We start from the raw sequence: 25,200 nt of genomic DNA, 5'->3' as shown, positions 1-25,200 counted from the left end.
TATACAACATGCCAAAATTTATGGGATACAGCCAAAGTGGTTCTAAGAGGGAAGTTTAGAGCAATACAGGTCTATCTCAACGAACAAGAAAAATCTCAAATAAACAATCTAACAGTACACCTAAAGGAACAGGAGAAAGAAGAATAAACAAAGCCCAAAATCAGTAGAAGGAAGGAAATAATAAAAATCAGAGCAGAAATAAATGAAATAGAGCAGAAAAAACAATAGAAAAAAATCAATGAAACTAAGAGCTGATTCATTGAAAAGATAAAAAAAAATTGACAAACCTTTAGCTAGACTCACCAGGAAAAAAAGAGAGATGGCTCAAATAAATAAAATCAGAAACAAAAGAGGAGAAATTACAATGGACACCTCAGAATACAAAGGATTATAAGAGAATACTATGCAAAGCTATATGCCAACAAATTGGATTATCTAGAAGAAATCGATAAATTCTTAGAATCATACAACCTTCCAAAACTGAATCAAGAAGAAATACAGAATTTGAATAGACCAATCACCAGTAAGGAGATCAAAACAGTAATCAAAAATCTCCCAAAAAATAAAAGTCCAGGACCAGACGCCTTTCCTGGTGAATTCTAGCAAACATTCAAAGAAGACTTAATACCTATCTTTCTCAAACTCTTTCAAAAAAATTCAAGAGGAGGGGAAGCTTCTTAACTCATTCTATGAAGCCAACATTACCTTGATACCAAAACCAGACAAGGACATCACAAAACAAGAAAATTATAAGCCAGTATCACTAATGAACATTGATGCAAAAATCCTCAACAAAATACGAGCAAATCGAATACAACAATACATTAAAAAGATCATACACCATGATCAAGTGGGATTTACTCCAAGGATACAGGGATGGTTCAACATCCACAAATCAATCAAAACCACATTAACAAAATGAAGAATAAAAATCACGTGATCATCTCAATAGATGCAGAGAAAGCATTTGACAAGATACAGCATCTATTTGTGATAAAAACTCCAAATAAAATAGATATAGAATGAAAGTACCTCAACATAATAAAGGCTTTATATGACAAACCCACAGCTAATGTCATTTTTAATGGAGAAAAACTAAAAGCTATCCCTCTAAGAACAGGAACCAGACAAGGAAGCCCACTTTCACCGCTCTCATTTAACATAGTATTGGAAGTCCTAGCCAGAGCAATAAGGCAACAAAAAGAAATAAAAGGGATCCAAATTGGAAAGGAAGAAGCAAAACTGTCACTATTTGCAGATGACATGATTTTATGTATAGAAAAGTCTAAAGAATCCACCAAAAAACTTTTAGAAACAATAAATGAATATGGTAAAGTTGCAGGATTCAAAACCAACATACAAAAATCAGTGTTTCTAGATATTAACAACAAAGGAGTAGAAAGAAGAGTTAAGAAGACAATCCCATTTACAACTGCAACAAAAAGAATAAAATACCTAGGAACAAACTTAATCAAAGAAGTGAAAGATCTGTACACCATAAACAATGTTGAAAGAAATTGAAGAAGACACAAAGAAATGGAAAGATAGTATGTGCTCTTGGATTGGAAGAATTAACATAGTTAAATGTTCATACTTCCTAAAGCAATCTATAGACTCAATGCAATCCCTATCAAAGTTCCAATGATATTTTTCACAGAAAGAGAACAAAGAATCCTAAAATTTATATGGAGCAACAAAAGATCCCGAATAGCCAAAAGAATCCTGAGAAAAAAGGACAAAGTTGCAGGAATCACACTCCCTTATTTCAAAATATACTACAAAGCTATAATAATCAAAACAGCATGGCACTGGCACAAAAACAGACACACAGATCAATGGAACAGAACTGAGAGCCCAGAAATAAACCCACACATCTATGGACTGCTAATTTTTGACAAGGAAGCCAAGAACATAAAATGGCGAAAGAAAAGTCTCTTCAATAAATGGTGTTGGGAAAACTGGACAGCCAAAGGCGAAAGAATGAAAGTAGACCATTATCTTACAACACACATAAAAATTATCTCAAAGTGGATTAAAGACTTGAATGTAAGACCTGAAACCATGAAACTTCTAGAAGAAAACATAGGCAGTATGAGTACGCTCTTCGACATTGGTCTTAGCAGCATATTTTCAAGTACCATGTCTGACCAGGCAAGGGAAACAATAGAAAAAATAAACAAATGGGACTACATCAAACTGAAAAGCTTCTGCACAGCAAAGGAGACCATCAAGAAAATGAAAAGACAATCTAACAATTGGGAGAAGATTTTGCAAACTATATATCTGATAAGGGGTTAATATCCAAAATATATAAATAACTCATACATCTCAATAACATAAAACTAACAACCCAGTTGAAAAATGGGCAAAAGATCTGAACAGACTTTTGTCCAAAGAAGATATATGGATGGCCAACAGGCACGTGAAAAGATGTTCAACATCACTATCAGGGAAATGCAAAGCAAAACTACAATGAGATATCACCTCATTCCCAACAGAATGGCTATAATTAACAACACAGGAAACAAGTGTTGGAGAGGATGTAGAGAAAAGGGAACACTCATTCACTGCTGGTGGGAGTGCAAACTGGTGCAGCCACTATGGAAAACAGTATGGAGATTCCTCAAAAAATTAAGAATAAAAATACCATATGACCCAGCTATTCCACTGCTGAGTATTTATCCAAAGAACCTGAAAACACAAATGCATAAAGATACATGCACCTCTTTGTTCATTGCAGCATTATTCACAATAGCCAAGACTTGGAAACAACCTAGGTGCCCATCAAGGGATGAATGGATAAAGAAGATATGCTATATGTACATAATGGAATACTACTCAGCCATAAAAAATTATGAAATCTGGCCATTCATGACAACATGGATGGACCTTGAGGGTATTATGCTAAACGAAATAAGTCAGAGGGAGAAGGTCAAATATTATATGTTCTCACTCATAAATAGAAGATAAAAACAACAAGCAACAATTACACAGAGACAGAGGTTAGAGCAGTGGTCACCAGAAGGGAAGGGGGGAGGAAGGAGGGCCAAAGAGGTGATTAGGCACATGTGTGTGGTGACGGATTGTAATTAGTCTTCGAGTGTTAACATGATGTAATCTACACAGAAATCAAAATATAATGATGTACATCTGAAATTTATATAATGTTATAAACCAATGTTACTGCAATAAAAAAAATTTTTAAAATATATCCTCCTAGCCTTTTCTCTTTGTATAGGTTACTATTTAAATAATGCTTTTTCATTACAAAAGTTGGACATGTTTAATATTTTGAATATACATTTAAAAACACAAATAAAAATATAAACATCACCAATGACCAAATATAACCACCGCACATATTTTTGTGGATGAAGTGCCATTGATTTTTCTATGTATCTATGTCTCCCTCTATATAGAGAAATTAGGTACAAATTAAGATGTATACGTATATAAAAACATTTTTATACAAATATACATTTTACACATATATTTTTTTTAACACAGGCACACACACACATACACATCCAGTCTGCTTTCTTCGTTTACCCTCCTTGGAACATCTTTCCAAACTACTGAAAATTTCTTGACCCAAGAAAGAATCCACATACTGAGGATGGCCATGCCTTCCTATTAGCCCTGGATCATTTAGCTCTGGACTATTACATGTATGAGAATTAAACCATTATGTTGAAGCTACTGTACTGGGGGGCCTCTTTGCTACAGCGTCTTCCTATGTCCTAAGTGACATAGTAACAAGGAAACTGTCATGGTCCTCAGGAGACCGCAGGTGGCAAGAATGCAAGATGTGCTGCCTTCGCAAACTCAAAAGGTGTGACTGCTTCACTTTGCCTGCTTACCTTGTTGATGTGTGTTTCTCTGCCACTTCCTTCTATTTCTTGTCCAGGAATGCCCTTTCTTTTTTCCTTCAAAAAAAAAAAAAGACTAAAGTTAATTATTCAGAGCTGTAAATATAATTCTCAAAGCCTTATATGTCAGTAGTTTTCAAGTGTTCTTTTCAGACTTGCCCCAAGAATGGGGCAAAATTCTTAACTCCAAGTGTAGCAGTGTCAGGTTGATTATTAGAGTTGTATTTTACTCTGCATGGACCTTGGAGACTATAGGAGATGACTTTCCTTAGAAAATTTTAAAAAACAAAGTTAGAAAATAAACTCCTGCTGGTACCTCAGATGGAATAATTGTCGTGGTTATATATCGGTATGTTCCCTTTTCAAGTGTTTTCATGTAAATTCAAGTGTGCACTGAGGAGGCATACTCCTTATAGCTGAATAACATCATGGGTAAAATACTGTGCTGAAGTCAGGAGGCAGCCTCAACTTGGACGTGGACGGTTTTCATTAAATAATCTCTGTACTTCAGGTTGTAATACAAATCCTCTCACTTACATTTAATCTGGCACCTGGAGTTCCTGGAGGTTTCCGTGTTGTGTTTTTGCTTTCTTGGGAATGATATGAAAATGTGCGAATGTGAGAAGACCATGGCACTGGGTAAAGAGTTGGTATCTTGTTATCGTTCTCATGAACGTAATAACAGCCAGCTGTTAGATTTTTTACCACCAAAAGTGAAGCCCCAATCCATGGAGGGAGGCCTTGTGACTCTCCCACTTGAGATTCCCATTTTGAGGTGGGTCAACTGAGACTTCAGGACATACAAAGCAGAGAGGGTCTAAAAGCTTTTCTCTTCAAACAGAAATGCTATACTCACAAATGCAGGGACATGGCGCTATTGGCACCTTGGTTTTTTATTCCCATTCACAGCCTGGAGCAAACCTCAGCCTCAGTGCGGTCCTCAGTTCACCAAGATTCCCCTGGTGGCAGGGGCCTGGTGCCCTAGTTTTTGGCTAAGTTGACAACCGATGTCCACTGGGCTCCTGTGGCTGCTCAGCCTTAGAGCCAGCTTTGCAGAACAGAAAGTGGATGTGGTCACTCCTCCGGTCAGCAGAAGTCAGACAGCTGGGCTTCTGTACATGGCCTAGATGCTTGGTCTGCCACATGGAAAAGGACAGACTGGCAGATTAAAGAGACCCTACCTCTGGGGCCGTGACTGAAGAAGTGAACTGTGGTGCTGGCTGACTGGTCTGGGCCCCTCATGGAAACTCCTGCATAAGTGCCTGCTCTTGGCTGATGGAGGCTGACGCCATGATTCTGATGCAGGGCTATGGCTACCCTTTTTGGAGGCAGTAGGGGATAATTTCTTTACATTTTCCAGCTTCTGAAGGCTGCCCACATTTCTTGGCTCATTGTCCCCCATGTTCACCTTCAAAGCCAGCTGCATTGTGTCTCTCTGATGATAATTCCATAGTCACATGTCCCTCTCTCCACAACAAGAAAAGTTTTCTGATTTTAAGGACCAGAGTGATTTGATTGCAGCTACCCAGATAATACAGGATAATCTTCCCATCTCAATATTCTTAACTTAACCACATCTTCATAGTCTCTTTTGCCCAATAAAGTGATCGATTACAGGTTCCAGGGACTAGAACACGGACATCTCTGTTTCTGCAGGCATAAACTTCTCAAGAATCATAGAGTTCTCCCATGTATGTGAGATTTACTTCATTAGAAAAGAGGTTCCTTCACAGATCTTTCCTGTGTAATTATATACCTATTTTTTACTTCTGCTGTGCTGGCTGAGGGAATCTAGAGTCACACACTTAATCTCTCCAAATAACCTTTTATGTGACCTTTAGCTACTTCTCAAAAAGTCGTTCAGCCACAGTCTTGGTCCCTTCTACAGAGCACACTTTCCTGATAGTAAATCTCCTAATTTTAGCACCTTTCGCAACCTGGAAATGCTGAGAATTTTCCAAATCATCAAGTCCTGATTCTTTTTGTTTAGCAATTCTTACCTCAATTTCCTTCTTTCTGCTCACATTTTACCATAAGCAATAAAATAAAACCAGCTGCACCTTTGTCACTTTGCTTAGAAATCTCCTCAGCTACATATCCAGAAAGTTCTGCTTTCTACCTATCTGCAGGATAGAATTTTGCTAAGCCTTCTGTCTCTATCTAATAAGGATCCCCTTTCCTCCAGTTTTCAAAAGCATGTTCCTTATTTCCTTCTGAGCCCTTACCACTGACACCTTTAATGTCCATATTTCTACTAACAGTCTGTTCTGCATGATTTACGTCTTCTCTAAGACAATATAGGTTTTCTCTACCATGTTCTTCACTTCTGAGTCCTCACTAGCAGAGCCTTTGGCACCATATTTCTATTAACACTGCTCAAGGCCATGTAGACATTTTCTATCATTTTACTTAAAATTCTTTCCATTGCCCATTTCCCACCGCCCATTGCCCAATTCCAAAATCACTTTCAAATTTTAGGAATGTGCTATAGCTGCATCCTACTTCTGATAACCAAAATCTATATTACTCTCCTATTGCTGCCATAACAAGTGATCACAAATTTTGTGGCTTAAAACAATGCAAATTTATTATCTTACAGTTTCGTTGGTCAGAAGTCTGACAAGGGTCACTCTGGGCTAAAATGAAGGTGTCAGTAGGTCTTCATTCCTTTCTTCAGGCTATGAAGGAGAATCTGTTTCCCTGACTTTTCCAACTTCTACAGGTCTATTTTCTTGTTCCTTTCCTTCATCTTTAGAGCCAGTAATATTGCGTCTCTCTGTTATTATCTTCCACAGTCACTTCCCCTCTCTCCACAGCCAGGAACAGTTCTCCACTTTTTAAGGCCCATTTGATTATGTTGAGTACACCCAGATATCCAGGATAATCTCCCCTTTCAAGGTCCCTGGCTTAATTATATCTGTAAAATCCCTTTTCCCAAGTAAGATAACGCACCACAGGTTCCAGATATTAGGATATGGACATCTTTGAGAGGCCATCATATTGTTATCACTTATTATTGTAGATAATGATAATGAAACTCTGGCATTAAAAATCTTATTTTTAACACCAAAAGCAAGTAAAATCTTATGCACTCTTACTTCTTTTCCTCTTGGGTTTTCCCAAACTAGAGTTGTTTCCAATATCCACAGTATCTAGAAAATGACAGGTAAAGGTGAGGAAACATAAATGAACAGAAGTTACAAATCTTAGGATAATATTGCAGAAGGCTTCAGTTTATAAAGATGTTTAGGTTATCATTTCTCTGTTCCTTCTAAAGGAACTAAAGGCTTACCGAACTGAGAGGTAGGAGTCCAGGATGGGCCCTGGGTCTTCCTTTATTCCTCAATAGGACTTTGAAAAACACTCTTAAATACCTATGCACTTTAGTTTACTCAGGCATAGGGACAGTTATCCTATCCTGCCTAGGTCTGAAAATTTTTTATGAGAATTAAATTAGATCCTATGTGCAAAAGTCTACAAGAAATCACTATATAAACCAGTGACACGCTGGAGGGCATCCACCAAAAATATGTACTGGGTTAAGAATAATTGATCTGAAGTCTTTCCTTCCAACAATTAAGGGGCAGAATCAGTTGTCTTTTGAGGCTTTTCTACAGTTGTGACAAAATGACACCATTATCCACTAGTAGAAGTACACTTGGCTTTCTTGGGTTCCACTGAAGATTGGGTGTGACAGGGATGAAAATCACTGTATAAATACAAGACTTTACTATTGATATACTAGTGTAATGAACAAATAGTGCCATCTTTAAGAGTGCATTTCTACTACATCATCCATATATAATCAACAAGGCCCATCCTATAAACATAACTTTATAATGATCTCTTGCCCCACTGCTATTCTAAAAGAGTCAGCTCAAGCAAATGCAGAGAACAGGACAGTGGGATGGACTGGCCCCCCTTCCACCATCCTACCAAGATATTTGGTACCCATGGAGCCACTCCCATCCCATGACCCTCAGAGGCTGTCTTACCCATTGTGTCACGTCCCTGGCTACTTCCAACCCTTGATTCCAGATCTCCTGGCACATCTTTTGAGAAGCACATAACACAGGAACATTTCTCATTTCCACATGCTGGTGGCTCTGCTCCTGGGCCAAAATCATGATTTATGAAGACTTTTCATTTGTCCCAATGATCCTCTTTTCTGTACCCTGTTGATCCCCCTTTATCTACTTCTTTCTCTGAAATCTTCCATTAATTCTTCCTCTATCTGACTCTTCCTTTAAATCTCCCTTTTTCCCTCTCTGGTCTTTTTCTCTTTATCAGAACTCTGTTTCTGCTTTAATTATTTTTTAAGTCATAATTATCTTGTCCATCACTGGGTAGTAGGCTAGAAGTAAGCTCTTCTGATTCTCCTTCTCTATGCATTTGGAGAGCTTCTAGTTCGTTCGATACTAAAGAGAAACAAGAAAATTACTGTCCATGGATCCCAAGACAGTGATTAGGGAAGAGTTCCCAGTGCTCTCATGCTGCACACTGATATTCTGAGCTAAGATAAACTGCTTTCGGGGAAAAAATACACCAGCTCCAATAATCACACCTGAGATCTCACAGAGCTATGCTTTTCTTATCTTTTGCATCTCATTCTGCTTTCTCTACTTTTATTTTTCCACTTGTAGCCTTAAGAATAAAATAAAAAAGATCTTATCGTTTCAGGAAAAAACTAACGGTTCTTTGAAAATTGTAAAAAGTAACAACCAGAACCAGTTTTAAACGCATCTCAATTGGCCAATGACTACTTACATCACTAACCACATTTAAAGCCAGCCAATGAGCGGCAGCCTTACACTTCTGAAAATCAGCCGATCAGTAAGAGCCACACTCCAGAAAGCCCATGCCTATGGCTAAATGCTAACCTATTCACAAATACTTCTGTTTCTGAAAGTCTGCAGTTCCTGAAGTATAAGCTTTCCAAAGCTCTATGTAAAAGCAGTAATTTCCTCTTTTAAAGAAACTGTGTCCTATAAGTATTGCCTCCTCCCACCATGTGCCTTGCTTAGCAAGCAATAAATCCTTCTTTTAGCTTCAGATATTGCATGATGGTCTACCCCTTCAAAAATGGAGTTCCCACCGAGATCATCTTGAAGACTCTTGCTTAAGAGTGTCCTGTAGGACCCTTGGACCAACAGGTGTAAATCACGGGCCTCTTGTGCCCAACTCAGACTGTCTCCCTGATCCGCTGCCAAGTGAATCTGTCGCAACAACAACTTGAGCTCTGACTTGTTTCACTGAGCTCTTACTTCTGAATTCATCTTACTATCTAAAGATGCATATACAATTAGATACAAAATAGTTAGACATTTTCGTTTGGAGGTGCAGCATTTAGCAAATACTCTGTTAATGTGTTTATTCACTTCACTACTTCATTTACTCTCACTGTTCTTTTTTCTATTTTTAAAAAGTCTTGTCTCACGTGTGTTTGTTTGTTCCTGACTTTCCTGTGTTTCTTGAAAGTTATAAGAAAGTGATCCAAAGCAAATAGATAGAGGCATAGACCTCATAAGTCCCCTATCCAAGCCAGCCCTAAAGACTATTTCACGGAGGAGGATCCATTAAACAGGAGCCTGGATTGTCGCACTGATCATCACATTCTCCCTTGCACTTTCACCCTTATCCTTATAACTTTAGCTTTTCTATGTACTGGCTTAATGTTCAAAACCTCTGATATCCCCATAACGTTCTCTTTACTACTAGTAACAGCTTTCCTGGACTAACTTCATTTAGGATGATCACCACCCTAACTTTGTAATTCAGCTCTTCCAAAATATTTCTTGTGTAGCAGTCTCCCTGAATTTTCCCAAAGGGCCAAGATAAATGTGAAAAATTATATGTGAGAATTAACTGGACCTTTCATTGTAGAATATGCTCAGAGTAAAATCCATCAAGAAACAGCCTGCAGCCAAGACAATCCTTACCTCCCTTATCTGGTCCACTTTCTGGTGGTGGGCTCAAGGCTTCCTGGAGCTCTTCTTCGTCACACATTTCTGAACAGGCACTGTTGCCTTCTGCTGAATAGAATGAAATCCCTTAGAGGATCCAATGTATGACCAATGGAAACCATAGTAGGAAAACCCACCTCAAGACAACCAGGAAGACCAAGGTGGCTCAAGTATCTCCTAGTTGGGAATGTCCCTGCCCTCAGACCCTCCTGCCTTTGAGTTCACCTGACCTGGAGGTTAACATGGCTCCTGTCACTATCACCAAAGACTGAGAACAGACGACCCATCTCACTTGCCTCCCGTACACCTAATTCTCTCTCTACTCTTGATCCTTTCCACTTGGCTTTACACATTTCTTCTGTATGGGTATTTGAAGGGGAGCAGGGGACAAGGGGAGAAAAAAGGGGGAGATTCTCCTCCCTATAGACAGGAAAACAAAGATTCAATTAGTTAAATGGGAATTGAAATCACAATTACCTTCTCCATCACATAGTTGCTGGCTGGGCACGTCCTCTGGTTCTTCTTCGTTGGTCCTTTGGGGAGCTTCAGGATCACAGGACACTGAAGAGAAACAAGGAAATGAGCTGAGCCAGGCTGTTCAGAGCACAGGTGAGCTGCTTTTGGGAAAATGGACATCTGCTCTAAGGACCACACCTGAGATCCAGTTGAGCCCTGCTCTGCCTGTTTCCATCTCATTCACCTGGCTCTCCTGCTCTCTGCTTCTCAGTTTCCTATCTGTAGCTCTGCCTCCGAACATTTCTGCTTCTGCACTCGGAGAGTATTTGTGCATTTTTCATTTTGTGGGCTCTGCTCCCCCTGACTTCTCCTATCTCTTTGCTTTTCTATCTTTTTTTCCTCAAAGATGATCTTTTTAAAAATTTATTTATTGTTTTTTTATTGAGGTCACATTGGTTTACAACATTATATAAATTTCAGATGTATATCATTATATTGCAACTTCTGTATAGACTACATCACATTCACCCCAAAAGTCTAGTTGCCATCCGTCACCATACAAATGTCCCCCTTTACCCCTTTTGCCCGCTCCCCAACTCCCTTCCCCTCTGGTAACCACCAATATGTTCTCTGCATCTACGTGTGTACTTGTTGTTGTTTTTAATCTTCTATATAAGAATGAAATCATATGGTATTTGGCTTTCTCCATCTGACTTATTTCACTTAGCATAATACCCTCAAGGTCTATCCATGTTGTTGCAAATGACATGATTTCATCTTTTTTATCGCTGAGTAGTATTCCATTGTGTATATATACCACATCTTCTTTATCCATTCATCTGTTGAGGGGCACTTAGGTTGTGTCCAAGTCTTGGCTATTGCAAATAAAGTTGCAATGAACATAGAGGTGAATATATCTTTTTGAGTTAGAGTTTTCATGTTCTTTGGATAAACACCCAGAAGTAGAATAGCTGGCTCATGTGGTAGTTCTACTTTTTAATTTTTTGAGGAATCCCCTTACTCTTTTCCATAGTGGCTGTACAAATTTACATTCCCACCAGTAGCATATGAGGGTTCCCTTTACTCCACATCCCCTCCAACACTTCCTATTTCTTGTCTTTTTAATAATGGTCATTCTGATGGGTGTGAGGTAATATCTCATTGTGGTTTTGATTTGTATTTCCCTAATGATTAGTGATGTTGAACATCTTTTCATGAGCCTGTTGGCCATCCGTATATCTTCTTTGGAAATATGTCTCTTCAGATACTCTTCCCATTTTTGAATCGGGTTATTTGTTTGCTTGTTGTTGAGTTGAATGGGCTCTTTACATATTGTGGATATTAACTCCTTATGGGATATATGATTTGCAGATATCAAATGATGGTGGTCTTGATTTCTTTTCTCCTTATTCTCTCTAGCTCTGTTCCTCCAAGTCTCTCCAACCCCTCTAGCAGGATCCATTCCTTCTCTCATTGTCTCTCTTGATTTCTTCCCTTCCCTGCTGACATTCTTTATTTGTGAAGCGGAAGCTTATCTGCATCAGGCCCTGTTCCATTCCCCTTGGAAGCCTGAAGGTCTCCCTTTGGGCTCTGACTGCATGACCACATCGGCCTCCTACTAACCTCACATAGCTATCACCTGCAACGAGATGCTCAGGACATGGGCCTCTGCTCTTCCTCCTATTTTGATCTCAGGAAAAAACAAGTATCCTTTTTCCTGTGCTTCTATTTCCTTATCTCTAAGGAGGGATAATAACAGTTTTCCTGGATAAGTCCTAAAGTTTTGTGAGGGAGCCTCACTCACCAAAGTTCTTTGAAAAGAAAAAAGTGCCATATAATCCAATAACCTGATGACCAACATGTGACAAAAACTATAATTTGGGCTTGAGAGTTGTTGATCTTTCCTTCTGACAAGTAGATCTCAGAACCATGTTTCTTTTGAAACCTATCCAAGATTATGACAATATAATAATGTTATTACTAAGCACTAGATAAGTATCTTTTATTCTTTATAGAAAATAAGAGGTGGGCAGGAGTTAAGATCACATTATTGAGTCTTTAGTATAAATAAGCATAAAGAGTAAAAGAAAAAAGATGCTCTTTTCTTGGCATTTATCTACTACAACACAAAGAGGGAACAAGTTTATTCTAAGAATAAGGGTCATGCTGTTCAGCTCTGAATACAGCTGCCTGACACCCTGCAGCCCAGCACTGGCAATCCCCCCCTTCCTTACCTGGCCCACATCTTGGTGGGGAGCTCGAGGCTTCCCGGGGTTCTTCTGCATCACAGGTCTCTGAACAGGCATTGCCGTCCTCTGCAGAAAGGAATGAAATCCATTGGAGGTCTCAGCATACAACCAAGGGAACATCATGGCAAGAAAACTCCTAGTGAAGACATGGGAAGCTGAAGTATCTCCTTAGATGGGACTGTGCCTGTCCCAGACCATCTTGGTCTGCCCTTTGGGTTCACCTGGCCTCCAGGTTGACTCACTCCTATCATTGTCACCAGAGGCTGAGAACCATCCACCATCTCCCCCTTTCTCCATAGGTCTAATTCTCTCTTTACTTCTTCACATTCCCCGTTGGCTCTGCACGTTTTTTCTGTCTCTGCCCTTGTTTCCTGCTGCCAGTATCTCCAGATGCTTCTCTTTGTTTTGATGTGTTTTTATCTCCTCTGCTCCTGTCTCTTTTTCTCTTGCACCCTTGACACTGCTCTTTATCTGTTTTCCCCATCTCACTTATTTCCTTCCTGCTCCCTCTCTCATACTGGGTGTCAGGAGAGACATCTCTGAAATAGTATAACATACCCTGATCAGGGAATGGGTTAAGGAGCAGAGTGGGCCAAGGCAACACCACCAAACACAGGGAAAAGCTGCTCAAAGGCCCACATATAAAAGAAAGATCAGAACATTGCAATCACTGAAAATATTTACACTATCGTCAGAGATGAGGCAGAAGAAATGGCCTGGGGCCCCATGGTGAACAGAAGGCACAGAAAGCCACAGGAAAAGTAACTGATTTAATCCTAAGGCAATAAAGATTACCACCAATTTTAAGTGGGTAAGTAATATAATCTGATTTACATCTTGCAAACAACAATTGTACTAAAGTGAAGAAAATGAGTAGGATGCGAGCAAGAGAAAATGGGACATTCATGCCCTTTGACTGAAAATGAGTAAACTCAAGAAGGAAGAATTTCCAGTTTCATGGAAGAAGATATTGGTTCCAATTTTGGAAGTGTCAGTTCCTGAAAGGCATGGAGAAGTTCTTGGGATAAATGTCTTCAGTACACAGATGGATGACCTGGGAAGACAGGTCTGCCTAGCAGGCATGCACTTGAGATTCACTCGTCACCTGAGAGTAGATGAGACTGCCCAGGGAGAGGAGTATTACTCTTGGAGTATGTTATGGGCACCTCTCTCTAGTGGGGACATCTTAATCTGAAAACTCACTCCTGAGATAAACCCGTTTTGCTGGAAGATGCTCCAGTCTAGTGACTTGTGCTTCAGCATTACAGGATCCCAACTTTCTTCTCTCTTTCCTATACAGCAGTTGTCACGCTTTACTGATCTTTGAATTATTTTGATATAACTCTTTCTCTACATAATTTCCTTCAACACTTTTTTTTTTGGTATTTATTTGCCTCTCTATATAATTTCTCTAATTTTTATCTCTGTATCTCATTTCTTATTGAGGTTATCCCCTTTCGACATTGCCTCTCACTTTCTCCTTTTCTATCTCTGCTCCTCTGGGTCTTATCCTTCTGGGTGCCTACAAAATTTCCATTATTTTATATATTTTCCTCATTCTCACAGATCCCTTCTCCCAAAGGGACAAAAGTTCTTCCGTTTTCACATGGACCACCACCCCAGAGAGCCTTCCCTCATCAGCTCTACCTTAACAGTCTCCCATGTGAACTTTCTAAATTGCAAGCCTATCAATCAATTCACAAAGCTTATTTCCGTGTTCCTGCTACTTAAGGAAGTAGGCTGAAAATAATCGCCGTGTCTCACTTGCCATAACCTGCTGATGTTTGAATTTTTGTGTGCCTTTATAAATTCACCCAGGCACTCTGCTTTTGTGCCCCAGCTGCCTTTGGCATATTCTGTTTCCCTACCTTCTCCATGCACAGATACCTTCTCTGCTCAGGAGCTCAGCTCACTTTTATCCTTTGTCTCTCTCACAGGTTCAAAAAAATCAAAACAAAAAACGGACACAATTCTATTTGTATGGGTGTGAATATGAAGAAGAGAATGGTAGGACAGGAGAAGAGGGAGATTTTTTTTCCCCATGCTGACCAGAAAACAAAGATTTATTGAGGTTGTTGGGAATTTAAATCGTAATTACCTCTTCTCTCAGCTGGCAGTAGGCTGAACACCTTCTCTGGTTCTCCTTTGTGAGTCATGTGGGGAGATTTGGGATCACAGGTCATGGCAGAGAAACAAGGAAATGATGGACCACAGAGGGTGATCAGAAACAGACCTGAGCGTGCTCATGCCAACCACAATGGGAAAGCGATATGTCTGCTGCAAGCACTGTCCCTGGGACCCACACCAACTGTTCTGCTTTTTTCCCATCTTGTTGCACCTCATTCTCCTTCTCTCTACTTCTCAGTGTCCTACCTACAGTTCTGCCTCCACACACTTCTTTTGTTTCCTAGTTGTGCATCTCTTTGACTGTCTGAACTTCTCTCCCCCCAGCTTTTCCTGTCTCTTGTTTTTAGGTCTTGTTTTTTGTTTTGTTTTGTTTTGTTTTTTCAGTGACACTGTATCTCTTTTCTCTTATTATCTTTCCTAGCTCTTTTAGTCTAGATCTCTCATAGCCCAAGTGCTTGGGTCCATGCCTATGTGCTCTGTCTCTCAGTAGTCTCCGTTCCCTCCCCACTAATATTATTTGTTTTCCTTTCTTAAAGTCTTATATTGGATCCTGGTTCACCCCCTGGGAACCTGCAGAACTTCTTGGGCTTCCTCTTCATCTTCTGGCCACATGACCCTGCTGTGACTGCCAGCTGGCCTCACACAACCGTCACGCTCAGCAACACACCCAGGATGTGTTTCCTCTTCGAATTTGCTACTTTGCCCTTGCAAAAATAATCTGCCTTCGTTTTTGTCTTTATCTCCCCATCCATAAAAGAGGTTAAACAGTTAGCATGCCTGTATCTTAAGGTTTTGTGAAGTAAAAGGATCTCTTGACAATCCAATAATCTGATGGAGACTGTCAGAAACCTTGCACATCTTGTCGCCCATCCCTTGTTCTCTTTCTCATTTTCACCCTTTCCATGTGTCTCTACTTGTTCTGTTTCTACCCATGTAACTTTCTGTTGGAATCTCCTGATTTGTTTCTTTTCCCATGTCTATTCCCACCCCCCTTTTCTCCCACCTGCTTCCTTGATGCTGTGCTTTACGTCCTCTCCCTGTCTCTGGTCCTGTTGCTTTCTAGAGCTGGCACTCTGGAAAAGTATGTAATTTCCACATGTTTCACCAGATTAGTGAGCAAAATGGAGAGCAGAGTGAGCCAAGAAAGCTGTTCCAAGCACAGGGCTAAGCACGTGCAGAAGTTTAGATGAGAAAGAATAATCAAAAAATTAAAATTACTGCAAAGTTTTATGCAGATTTTGAATTAATTGCAGGAGAGGCAGACATGAGGCTGGAGCCATGGGAAGGAAAATGGATTTAATCCTTATGACAACAAGATGTTCTTGATTTAAGGTAGAAAAGTAAGATAAGCCAGCTAGCTTGCATTTTCAAAGAGTCATCTAGTTGAGTTAGAGGATGTGATGGGAGTTAACGGATGTGATGGGAGCGTGATTAAGGGAAGATATGAGACTAGAGGCTGTTGCTTTAGTTCCAGAGAAAAGAGATATTTGTCTAGAGTTTTTGTGTTGGGTGTGGAAAGGAATGGACAGGTGGAGACAAGTTAAAGGTATAGTTGACTAAAATAGATGATATATGAGGTGTGTGAGTTGAGGCGGGGGATGAGTCACTGATGACTCCCAGGTTTCTGCTTGAAGAATGGAACAATAGTGTTCTACACTCAGATAGGGAACATCAGGAAAGAAGGCAGATATGGAGTCTACAAAGATGGCTTATGAAATTGTGGAAGTGTCTCATATTGAGGTTCCTGAAAAACGCCCAAATGGAGATGGCTTTCAGATCCCTGCACAAACTTATTCAGGCACTCAGGTGAATGAGCTTAGAAGACAAGTGGGCCAGAGATAGGAACTTTGGGATTATTAAGTTATAGATGGGTGTAGACAAGAATGGCTGGGGGAAGTCCCATTGCCTCTAAATATATTACCAAAAAGTGCCACTTTGAGACTTGAGGACACCATAATCTGACAACTCACTGCTACCATGTTCCACTCCTAGTGCCAGAAGTTGCTTCTGTGCACCAACTCTTCTCTTAATTCCCACAATATCCAAACTGACTTTATCCCTTGTACTCAGTGTCCCTACTCTATTGACTTTTTGTTCGTTCTCCTTTATTTTTTTCTCTAGGTATAACTTTATGCCCCTACCCACTCTTTCCATTCCTTAGCATTTCCCTCTCTGAGTTTCTCTCTTAAATCATGTACTCTACCTTTTTAATTCTACAATTGTTTTATTATTGAGCTTATCTCATTTCTGTGGTTCTCGTTTCCCTGCTTCTATCTGTTCTATTTCTTAACTTTCTGTTTCTAATTTTTCAACCTAAAATTTAAATCTAAAAATTTAAACTTCAGCCTTTCCATATATTTTGTTCATCTCACATATTTCTTCTCCCATATCATTAAGATTCTTGTCTTTGCCATTGACAAATGAGCTGTGATCCTTCCCAAAGCCAGATCCATTTCAAAAGTCCTTCACACAAGTTTTCTATATTGCAATTACACTCATTATGCCTATGTTTCTGGCACAATCTCAGGGAAAGTAGATTGAAAATTATTTCTCCTTCTTAATAACACATACGAACCTGGTAATATTTGGATTCAAATTTTATTTAGGTGAAATTGAGAGTCCACTCCAGTCTCTCTTCATTTAATAACTCCATCAATATTTTTCATTCTCCCTCTCTTTGCCTATATCCAGGAAACTTCACCCAGTCTGAGCTCATCCTTCCTTCACTGCTTCTGTCTCTCGAGAAAAGCAACCAGAAGCTGGGCATAGTCTGTCTATGTGTGTATATGAGTGTGGTTGGATGGACTGATGGATGGGTGTACAGATGGATGGATGGGTGGGTGGTGGGTGGGGCAACAGGAAGGGAGATGGAAGAATAGGTGTTTCTCTGTATGGATAGAAAAATAAAGCTTTAATTAGATAATCTATCATTTAAATCCTAATTACCTTCTCCATCATAAGGTAGTAAACTGGGCATTTCTTCTGATTCTTCTCCTTCATCCATTTGTAGATTTACAAGTTCACAGGACACTGAAGAGAGAAACAGGAACATGAGGGACAATTGAGAATGACCTAGAGTCTACCTGGATGTGGTCAATATTCAGAGTACAGCCGAGCTCTGATGTTCAGAGTGCAGGAGAACTGCTCCTGGGGAATAAAAGTAGGTTTGCATCAACCGAGCTTTGCTCTGCCCCATTCAGCACCTTGCTAGGCCCTTGCCCCGCCTCCTTCTCTCTCCTTCTGTTTTTTCCCTCCCTCTAAGCCTGTTTCCACGCATTTCTGCTTCTGTACCGTGAAGCTATTCGGGAATCTCTTTGACTGTGACATTCTCTCCCTGACTTCTACCATCTCTTTGTACTTCTGTCGTCTTCTTCCTCCATGATGTTCTTTACCTCTTTGCGCCATTCTTTTAACTCACTTCCTTTTTGTCTTTCATATACATAGTATTTCATTATTCCTATGCAATCCCTGGGAAGCAAGTTTAAAATTCTCTCTCTCTTCGCAAATCCCAACTTGGTAGTATTTAGGTTCCATGCACATTTAGACAAAATTGGGCCCCCTTAGGCAACTCCATTTGGTACCTCAATATACATTTTATATTCTGTGCCCTTAAATTCTCCATGGAGGAGCTCCTCCATTAAGGTGCTTAGCCTCTTTTTCCCCCTTGCCTCCCACACACTTGGGAAAAGTAACTGGAAGCTGAGAAAAGTGTGTCCTTATGTTGGGAGGAAGGAAGGGAAATGTCCTTTGCATACAGACAGGCAAACAAATTTAATGACGTAACTCATCATTTAAATCATAATTACCTTCCCCATCACCTGGTAGCAGTTTGGGTATCTCTTCAGCATCACTTCCATTAGTGCTTTGGAGAGCTTTGTGCTCCCAGTAAACTAAAGAGAAACATGGAAATGACCAACCAGACATGGTGGTGAGGAAACAGACCTCAGGGTGCTCATGCTGAGTTCTGGTGTTCAGCACTTGGGTGAGCTTCTCCTTGGGAAAAAGATACAGTTGCTCCAAGGACTTCACCTAAGATTCACCAGAGCCAGGCTCTGCCTCTTTTCCTTCTTGTTCTTCCTCAGTCACATCCTTTCTCCTTTTCTGTCCCCACACACTATTGCTTCTATGCTGTGAAAGATCGTATGTCTCTCTGACTCTCTGGCTTCCCTCTCTGTCCTTTTCTTCTTCATTGGTCTTCCATGCTCTTTATCACTTTTCCTACTTGTGGCTCAGTTTTTCTTTCTATCTCTTTTCTAGATCTCTTGCATCCCACATGGCAAGTCTCAATCCTACCATCTCTTTGTGCTTTCCCCTGCTCCTGCCACCAAAATATATTTGTTGGATGAGAATCTCCTTACACTGAGCCCTGATCCACTCCCCTGGGTGTAGACCTCCTGGGGTCTCCTGTGTGAATTCTGCCCAGGTGTCCCTGGCCCTAACCCTCTGCCAGCCCCTCATGGCCATCATCGCAGTGAGTCATCGAGAATGCTGCTCGATCCACTTGCTTGGCTAATTTGACCTAGTCAAAGACCCTTATACATTTCAGTGCTTCTATTTCTTTATAAAATAGGAAAAAGCAACAGTTTATCCATCTGAATTCACAAGTTTGTAGAGATAAAATGACATCTTGTTTGCCAAAATTCTTTTCTTTGAATTTTCTTTGAACAATAACAGTAACGTAACGAAAAACATTTGATAAAAATTCGAATCTAGATTTCAGAGCAGTTGATCTCCAGGACCATGTTTCTTCTGGGGCTTTCCAAAGTTAGGCACAAAATAATAACATTATTTTTTTTTTTAAAAAAAAGAATGAAACAGTTTTCATTCTCTAGAGGAAATAAAGTAGGGTAGGTATAAATTCAAGTCTTTGAGATTAATAGGTATGAAAGACATCACCTTTCTTTAGCATATTTCTACTGGAGTATGCACTTAGGAACATTTATGTGACTCATGGATTATAGGACACGTTGGATCCTTTGAATGTGGAGGATGAGTGGAGTAAAACATAGGAAACATCAGCTCTGAATTTAGCCACCTGACACTCTGCAGCCCAGGGCTGGCCATCCTCACTTCCTTACCTGGACCCTGTCTCGGTAGGGAGCTCAAGGCTTCCTGAGGCTCTTCTCTATCACAGATTTCATAACAGCCCTTTCTGTCCTCTACTGAAAGGAATGAAATCCCTCAGATATCTCAATTTATGACCAAGAAGGAATCACAGATAGAAAATAATAAGAAAACAAAGAAAGCCTGAGAAACTGGAATGCTCCACTCCTCAAAACAACCTCATCTGAAAGTTAACTTTGCTTCAACAGCCTTCACTACAGGCTGAGAATAATTCATCCATCATGGGGAATCTTCCTTTTCTTACACCTTGTTCTCTTTCTCCTTTTTCCCTTTCCATTTGATTCTGTACATTTGAGCCGTCTCTGCCTCTGTTTCTTTGTGCTGGTGTCTCTTGGAGCTTCTCTTTCTCTTGGTGTGTTTCTCTCTTCTTATCAGTTCCCTCAACTTTTTCTCTTGCTTTCTCTAATGCTGCTCTTTCTTTCCTATTCTTTGTCTATCAATTGGTCCTTTCTAGCTTTTTCTAAAGAAAGGCCTTCCTGAGACAGTATCTTTTAAAGAGGGCTTAACCAAATCGGAGAAGGGTAAGTGGAGAGTAGTGGAACATAGAGACAGTTCTGAATTAGGCAGAAAGTATATGAAAAGCCTCAGATATGAAAGAGAGATTTAACAATTAAAATTATTGGGAAAGAAAGTTTATTCTATCTTGAAGTAATAGTGTAGGAGGCAGGTGATGAGGCTGGGAAATAGATAGGTGGTGTATTGTGGATGACACTGGATGCCTCTAAAAGACATATTTATTTAATCCTGAGTGTAGTAAGAAGCTAAGTAGGGAGCCGGCCCGATGGCACAGCAGTTAAGTGTGCCCGTTTCACTTCGGCGGCCTGGGGTTCGCCAGTTCGGATCCTGGGTGCGGACATGGCACCGCTTGGCATGCCATGCTGTGGTAGGCATCCCACATATAAAATAGAGGAAGATGGGCACGGATGTTAGCTCAGGGCCAGTCTTCCTCAGCAAAAAGAGGAAGACTGGCAGCATATGTTAGCTCAGGGCTAATCTTCCTCAAAAAAAAAAAAGGAAGCAGCAGCTAAGTAGGAAAGTAATACAGTCTAATTTTCTTTTCAGATGCCTCATCTAGTTGAAATGCAAACAATGTAGTTGATGGGAGCAAGATTAGAGGGAGTAGCTGAGCAGAAGGTTGTTGCTCCGAGAACCGTCATAGTGACAGAGAGCTGGATAGGAGATTTGGCCCTGGGGATGTGACAGATTGACAGGTGGGAGATATTCTGAAGGAGAAATGACTATGTACCGTGAGTAACTGGCATATATTTGAGGGCAAGATGAGTCATAGATGACTCCTAGGTTTCCAACTTGAAAAACCATGGGTCAATAGTGATCTATCACTGAGGGAAAGAATGAGGAGAGGTTAGATCCAGCTTGAGCAATGAAGATGCTGCTTTCAGTTCTGGAAGTGCCGAGTTTAAGGTTCTTGAAAGGATTCAAGTGTAGATATCTATCAGACCCATGGTCTTCAGGTTCATGGATAAATGGACTCTGAAGATAATCTAGGGTGGAGATATGGTCTTGGGAATCATGGGAATATTCAAGGAGAGCCTATTGAAATCTGAGCATTTTGCAAGTGCCACTTGGATGATAAGGGACAGTTTAATCTGAAAACTCACAGCTAACATTGTCAATGCCTGTGCCAAAAGCTGCTTATATCCAGTGCTCTTACCTCAAACCTACAATGCCCCAGTCTGTTCCTCTCTCCCTTTTAGCTTCTTTACTCTCAACCTATTTTCCATCCATTCTCCTTTAACTTTCTCTACATAGTTGCCTTTGTACCTCTCCCTGACTTTGCCCATTTCTCAGTATTTATTTTCCTCTCCATCTTTCTCTTTCTATATATTTTCTCTCAGTTTTTATCTCTGATCCTTGAAAGGTTTTTCAGTTTATTTCTTCTCTGCTGTGACTTACACTTCCTGCCCCGCCTTCTCTGTTTCTCACACTTTACCTTCCCTTCTGAATGCCTATACTATTTCAAATTTTGTCTCTCACTGTGATTTCATCCTCCAGGTTCCCCCCTCTCATCATGTCCAAAACTTTCCTGTTGGACGTTGACTGTAGTACCAGGGACCTTCAACTGGCCAGCTCTGTAATGAAGGTCTCCCACATGAACCTGACATAACATGTTATTTCCAAGTTCCTCTTAATTGTTATGCGAAATTAATTGAAAATTATCCCCCATGCCAACTTAGGAGATAGGATTTTATGAAAACTGGATCCATTCATGTAATTTGTCATCTACTCCCGTCTATCTTTTCCGTTTTCTCTTTTATATTCTCCATCAGTGGATACTCTATCACTCAGGAGCTCAGATTCCTTTTCTCATTGTCTCTCTCACATCTGTGGGCAGGTAAGAACAGGTAGAAATGGGGGCTACCAGAGGTCTAGGATAGGAGACAGAATGTAGGCTTTGTTTCCATCAAGACAAGGAAACAAAGATTTAATATGGAATTGATAAATTAAATGATAGTTACCTTGTACATCACATGGCAATAAGCTGGGTCTATCTTCTAATCCTCTAACATTATCCATTTGGAGAAGTAAGTGTTCACAGGACACTGGAGGGACAAGAAGATGACAGAACTCAGATAGTGACCAGAGAAGAGACCTCTGTGTACTCAAGCTGAACTCTGATGTTCAAGCTCCAAGGACCCCCACCTGAGCCCCAACAGAGCCTTGTTCACCTTTTTCATTGAGATGCACATATCCTAAGTGCAAGATAGCTGTGTAACCAAGATCACAGTTAAGAGTTGGAACTTTTCCACCATGCCAGAAAGTTCTCTTGTGATGATTTTAAGCTATCAGCAAGCACTGTTTTGATTTCCATCATCATTAAGTCCTTTCTTTCTGGTACTGTACTTGTCTGTACTGACGCTCATACAAATAGGATCACACAGCATGTACTTTTGTGACTGGCTTCTCTTGCTCAACACAATGTTTTTGGGATTCATCCATGTCATTACATCTATCAGTAGTTCATTCCTTTATATTGATGAATAGTATTCAAGTCTATATATATATCATAGTTTGTTTATTTACTCTCCTGTTGCTGGGCATTTAGATTTGTTCTAGATTTTAGCTATTCGGAATAATGCTACTATAAATTTTTTTGTATAAATCTTTGTGTGAAGGTATGTTTTCACTTCTCATGAGTAGATACCTAGGAGTGGAACTGCTGAGTTATGGGTTAGATTTAACTTTATAAGAGACTATCGGTTTTCCAAAGTGGTCATATCACTTTCTATTCCTACCAGCAACCTATATATGGGAGTTCTAATTGCTTCATATTCTCCCCAATATTTGGCATTGTCAGTCTTTCTAATTTTAGCAATTCTAGTGGATGAATGGTAGCTCACTGTGGTTTTAATTTGCATTTCCCTGATAATGACATCCTACACTTTATGTTCTTATTGGCCATTTTATGTTTTCTGCAGTGAAGTGTCTGTTAAGTCTTTTGAGCTTTTTTTGAATTGATGGTGTGTCTTTTTATTATTTATTTGTAGGATTTCTTTATATATTCTGGGTACAATCCCTTTTCAGATACGTGCAGTGCAAATATTTTCTCCCAGTCTATGACTTGCCTTTTCTTGTTCTTTTTTTTTTATGCTTATTTTTTTTATTGAGTTATTGATAGGTTACAATCTTGTGAAATTTCAATTGTACATTAATGTTTGTCAGTCATGTTGCAGGTGCACCACTTCACCCTTTGTGCCCACCCCCCACCCCACCTTTCCCCCTGGTATCCACTAAACTGTTCTTGGTCCATAGTTTTAAATTCCTCATATGAGTGGAGTCATACACAGATTACCTTTCTCTCGCTGGCTTATTTCACTTAACATAATTCTCTCAAGGTCCATCCATGTTATTGCAAATGGAATGATTTTGTTCTGTTTTGCAGCTGAGTAGTATTCCATTGTATATATGTACCACATCTTCTTTATCCATCCGTCTGTTGCTGGGCACTTAGGTTGCTTCCACATCTTGGCTATTGTAAACAGTGCTGCAATAAACATTGGGGTGCACAGGACTTTTGGGATTGCTGACTTCAGGCTCTTTGGATAAATACCCAGTAGTGGGATAGCTGGATCGTATGGTAGTTCTATTTTTAGTTTTTTGAGGAATCTCCATACTGTTTTCCATAGTGGCTGCACCAGTTTGCATTCCCACCAGCAGTGTATGAGGGTTCCTTTTTCTCTGCAACCTCTCCAACATTTGTTGCTATTAGTTTTAGATATTTTTGTCATTCTAACGGGTGTAAGGTGATATCTTAGTGTAGTTTTGATTTGCATTTCCCTGATGATCAGCGATGATGAGCATCTTTTCATGTGCCTATTGGCCATCAGTATATCTTCTTTGGAGAAATGTCTGTTCATGTCTCCAGCCCATTTTTTGATTGGGTTGTTTGATGTTTTGTGGTTGAGTTGTGAGAGTTCTTTATATATTAAGGATATTAAGCCTTTGTCAGATATATGACTTGCAAATATTTTTTCCCAGTTAGTGGGTTGTTTTTTTGTTTCAATCATGTTTTCATTTGCCTTGAAGAAGCTCTTTAATCTGATGAGGTCACATTTGTTTATTCTTTCTATTGTTTCCCTTCTCTAAGAAGGCATGGTGTCCAAAAAGATCCTTTTAATACTGATGTCAAAGAGTGTACTGCCTATGTTTTCTTCCAGAAGCCTTATGGTTTCAGGTCTCACCTTTAGGTCTTTGATCCATTTTGAGTTTATTTTGGTGAATGGTGAAAAAAAATGGTCAATTTTCATTCTTTTACATGTGGCTTTCCAGTTTTCCCAGCACCATTTGTTGAAAAGACTTTCTTTTCTTCGTTTTATGCCCTCAGCTCCTTTGTCAAAGATAAGCTATCCATAGATGTGTGGTTTTATTTCTGGGCTTTCAATTCTGTTCCATTGATCTGTCCACCTGTTTTTGTATCAGTACCATGCTATTTTGATTACTGTAGCTTTGTAGTATGTTTTGAAGTCAGGGATTGTGATGCCTCCCATTTTGTTCTTTTTTCTCAGGATTGCTTTAGAAATTCGGGGTCTTTTGTTGCCCCATATGAATTTTAGGATTCTTTGTTCTAATTCTGTAAAGAATGTCATTGGGATTCTGATTGGGATGGCGTTGAATCTGTAGATTGCTTTAGGTAGAATGGACATTTTAACTATGTTTATTCTTCCAATCCATGTACATGGAATGTCTTTCCATCTCCTTATGTCGTCATCCAATTCTCTCAGAAAGGCCTTGTAATTTTCATTATATAGGTCCTTCACTTCCTTAGTTAAATTTACCCCAAGGTATTTTATTCTTTTTGTTGCGATTGTGAATGGTATTGTATTCTTGAGTTCTTTTTCTGTTGGTTCATTACTGGAGTATAGAAATGCTACTGATTTATGCAAATTGATTTTA

The 25,200-nt window shown here is 39.8% G+C and overlaps 1 protein-coding gene across 17 annotated transcripts in view; it reads right to left on the bottom strand.

Moving 5' to 3' along the window:
* LOC103558662 (nuclear body protein SP140-like) overlaps positions 1 to 25,200 on the bottom strand; it is a 71,677-nt gene that overhangs the window by 15,453 nt on the left and 31,024 nt on the right. For 10 of the 17 annotated variants that reach the window (XM_008531785.2, XM_070620111.1, XM_070620114.1 and 7 more), the window contains 8 exons: positions 22,266 to 22,349; positions 17,611 to 17,694; positions 12,523 to 12,603; positions 10,310 to 10,393; positions 9,809 to 9,898; positions 7,865 to 7,981; positions 6,968 to 7,021; positions 3,861 to 3,926 (listed from right to left, as the gene is read on the bottom strand). In XM_008531785.2, coding sequence (XP_008530007.1) covers positions 3,861 to 3,926; positions 6,968 to 7,021; positions 7,865 to 7,981; positions 9,809 to 9,898; positions 10,310 to 10,393; positions 12,523 to 12,603; positions 17,611 to 17,694; positions 22,266 to 22,349 — 660 coding nt within the window. Of the gene's footprint in view, positions 1 to 3,860; positions 3,927 to 6,967; positions 7,022 to 7,864; positions 7,982 to 9,808; positions 9,902 to 10,309; positions 10,394 to 12,522; positions 12,604 to 17,610; positions 17,695 to 22,265; positions 22,350 to 25,200 lie in introns of all 17 variants that reach the window. The other 7 variants (XM_008531782.2, XM_070620113.1, XM_008531788.2 and 4 more) reach the window with 1 other exon arrangement.

The sequence above is a fragment of the Equus przewalskii genome, chromosome 5 (genome assembly GCF_037783145.1).
Source record: "Equus przewalskii isolate Varuska chromosome 5, EquPr2, whole genome shotgun sequence".
NCBI lineage: Eukaryota > Metazoa > Chordata > Mammalia > Perissodactyla > Equidae > Equus > Equus przewalskii.
The sequence above is the reverse complement of the archived record's forward strand: the minus strand, read 5'-3'. Positions and strand labels throughout refer to the sequence as shown.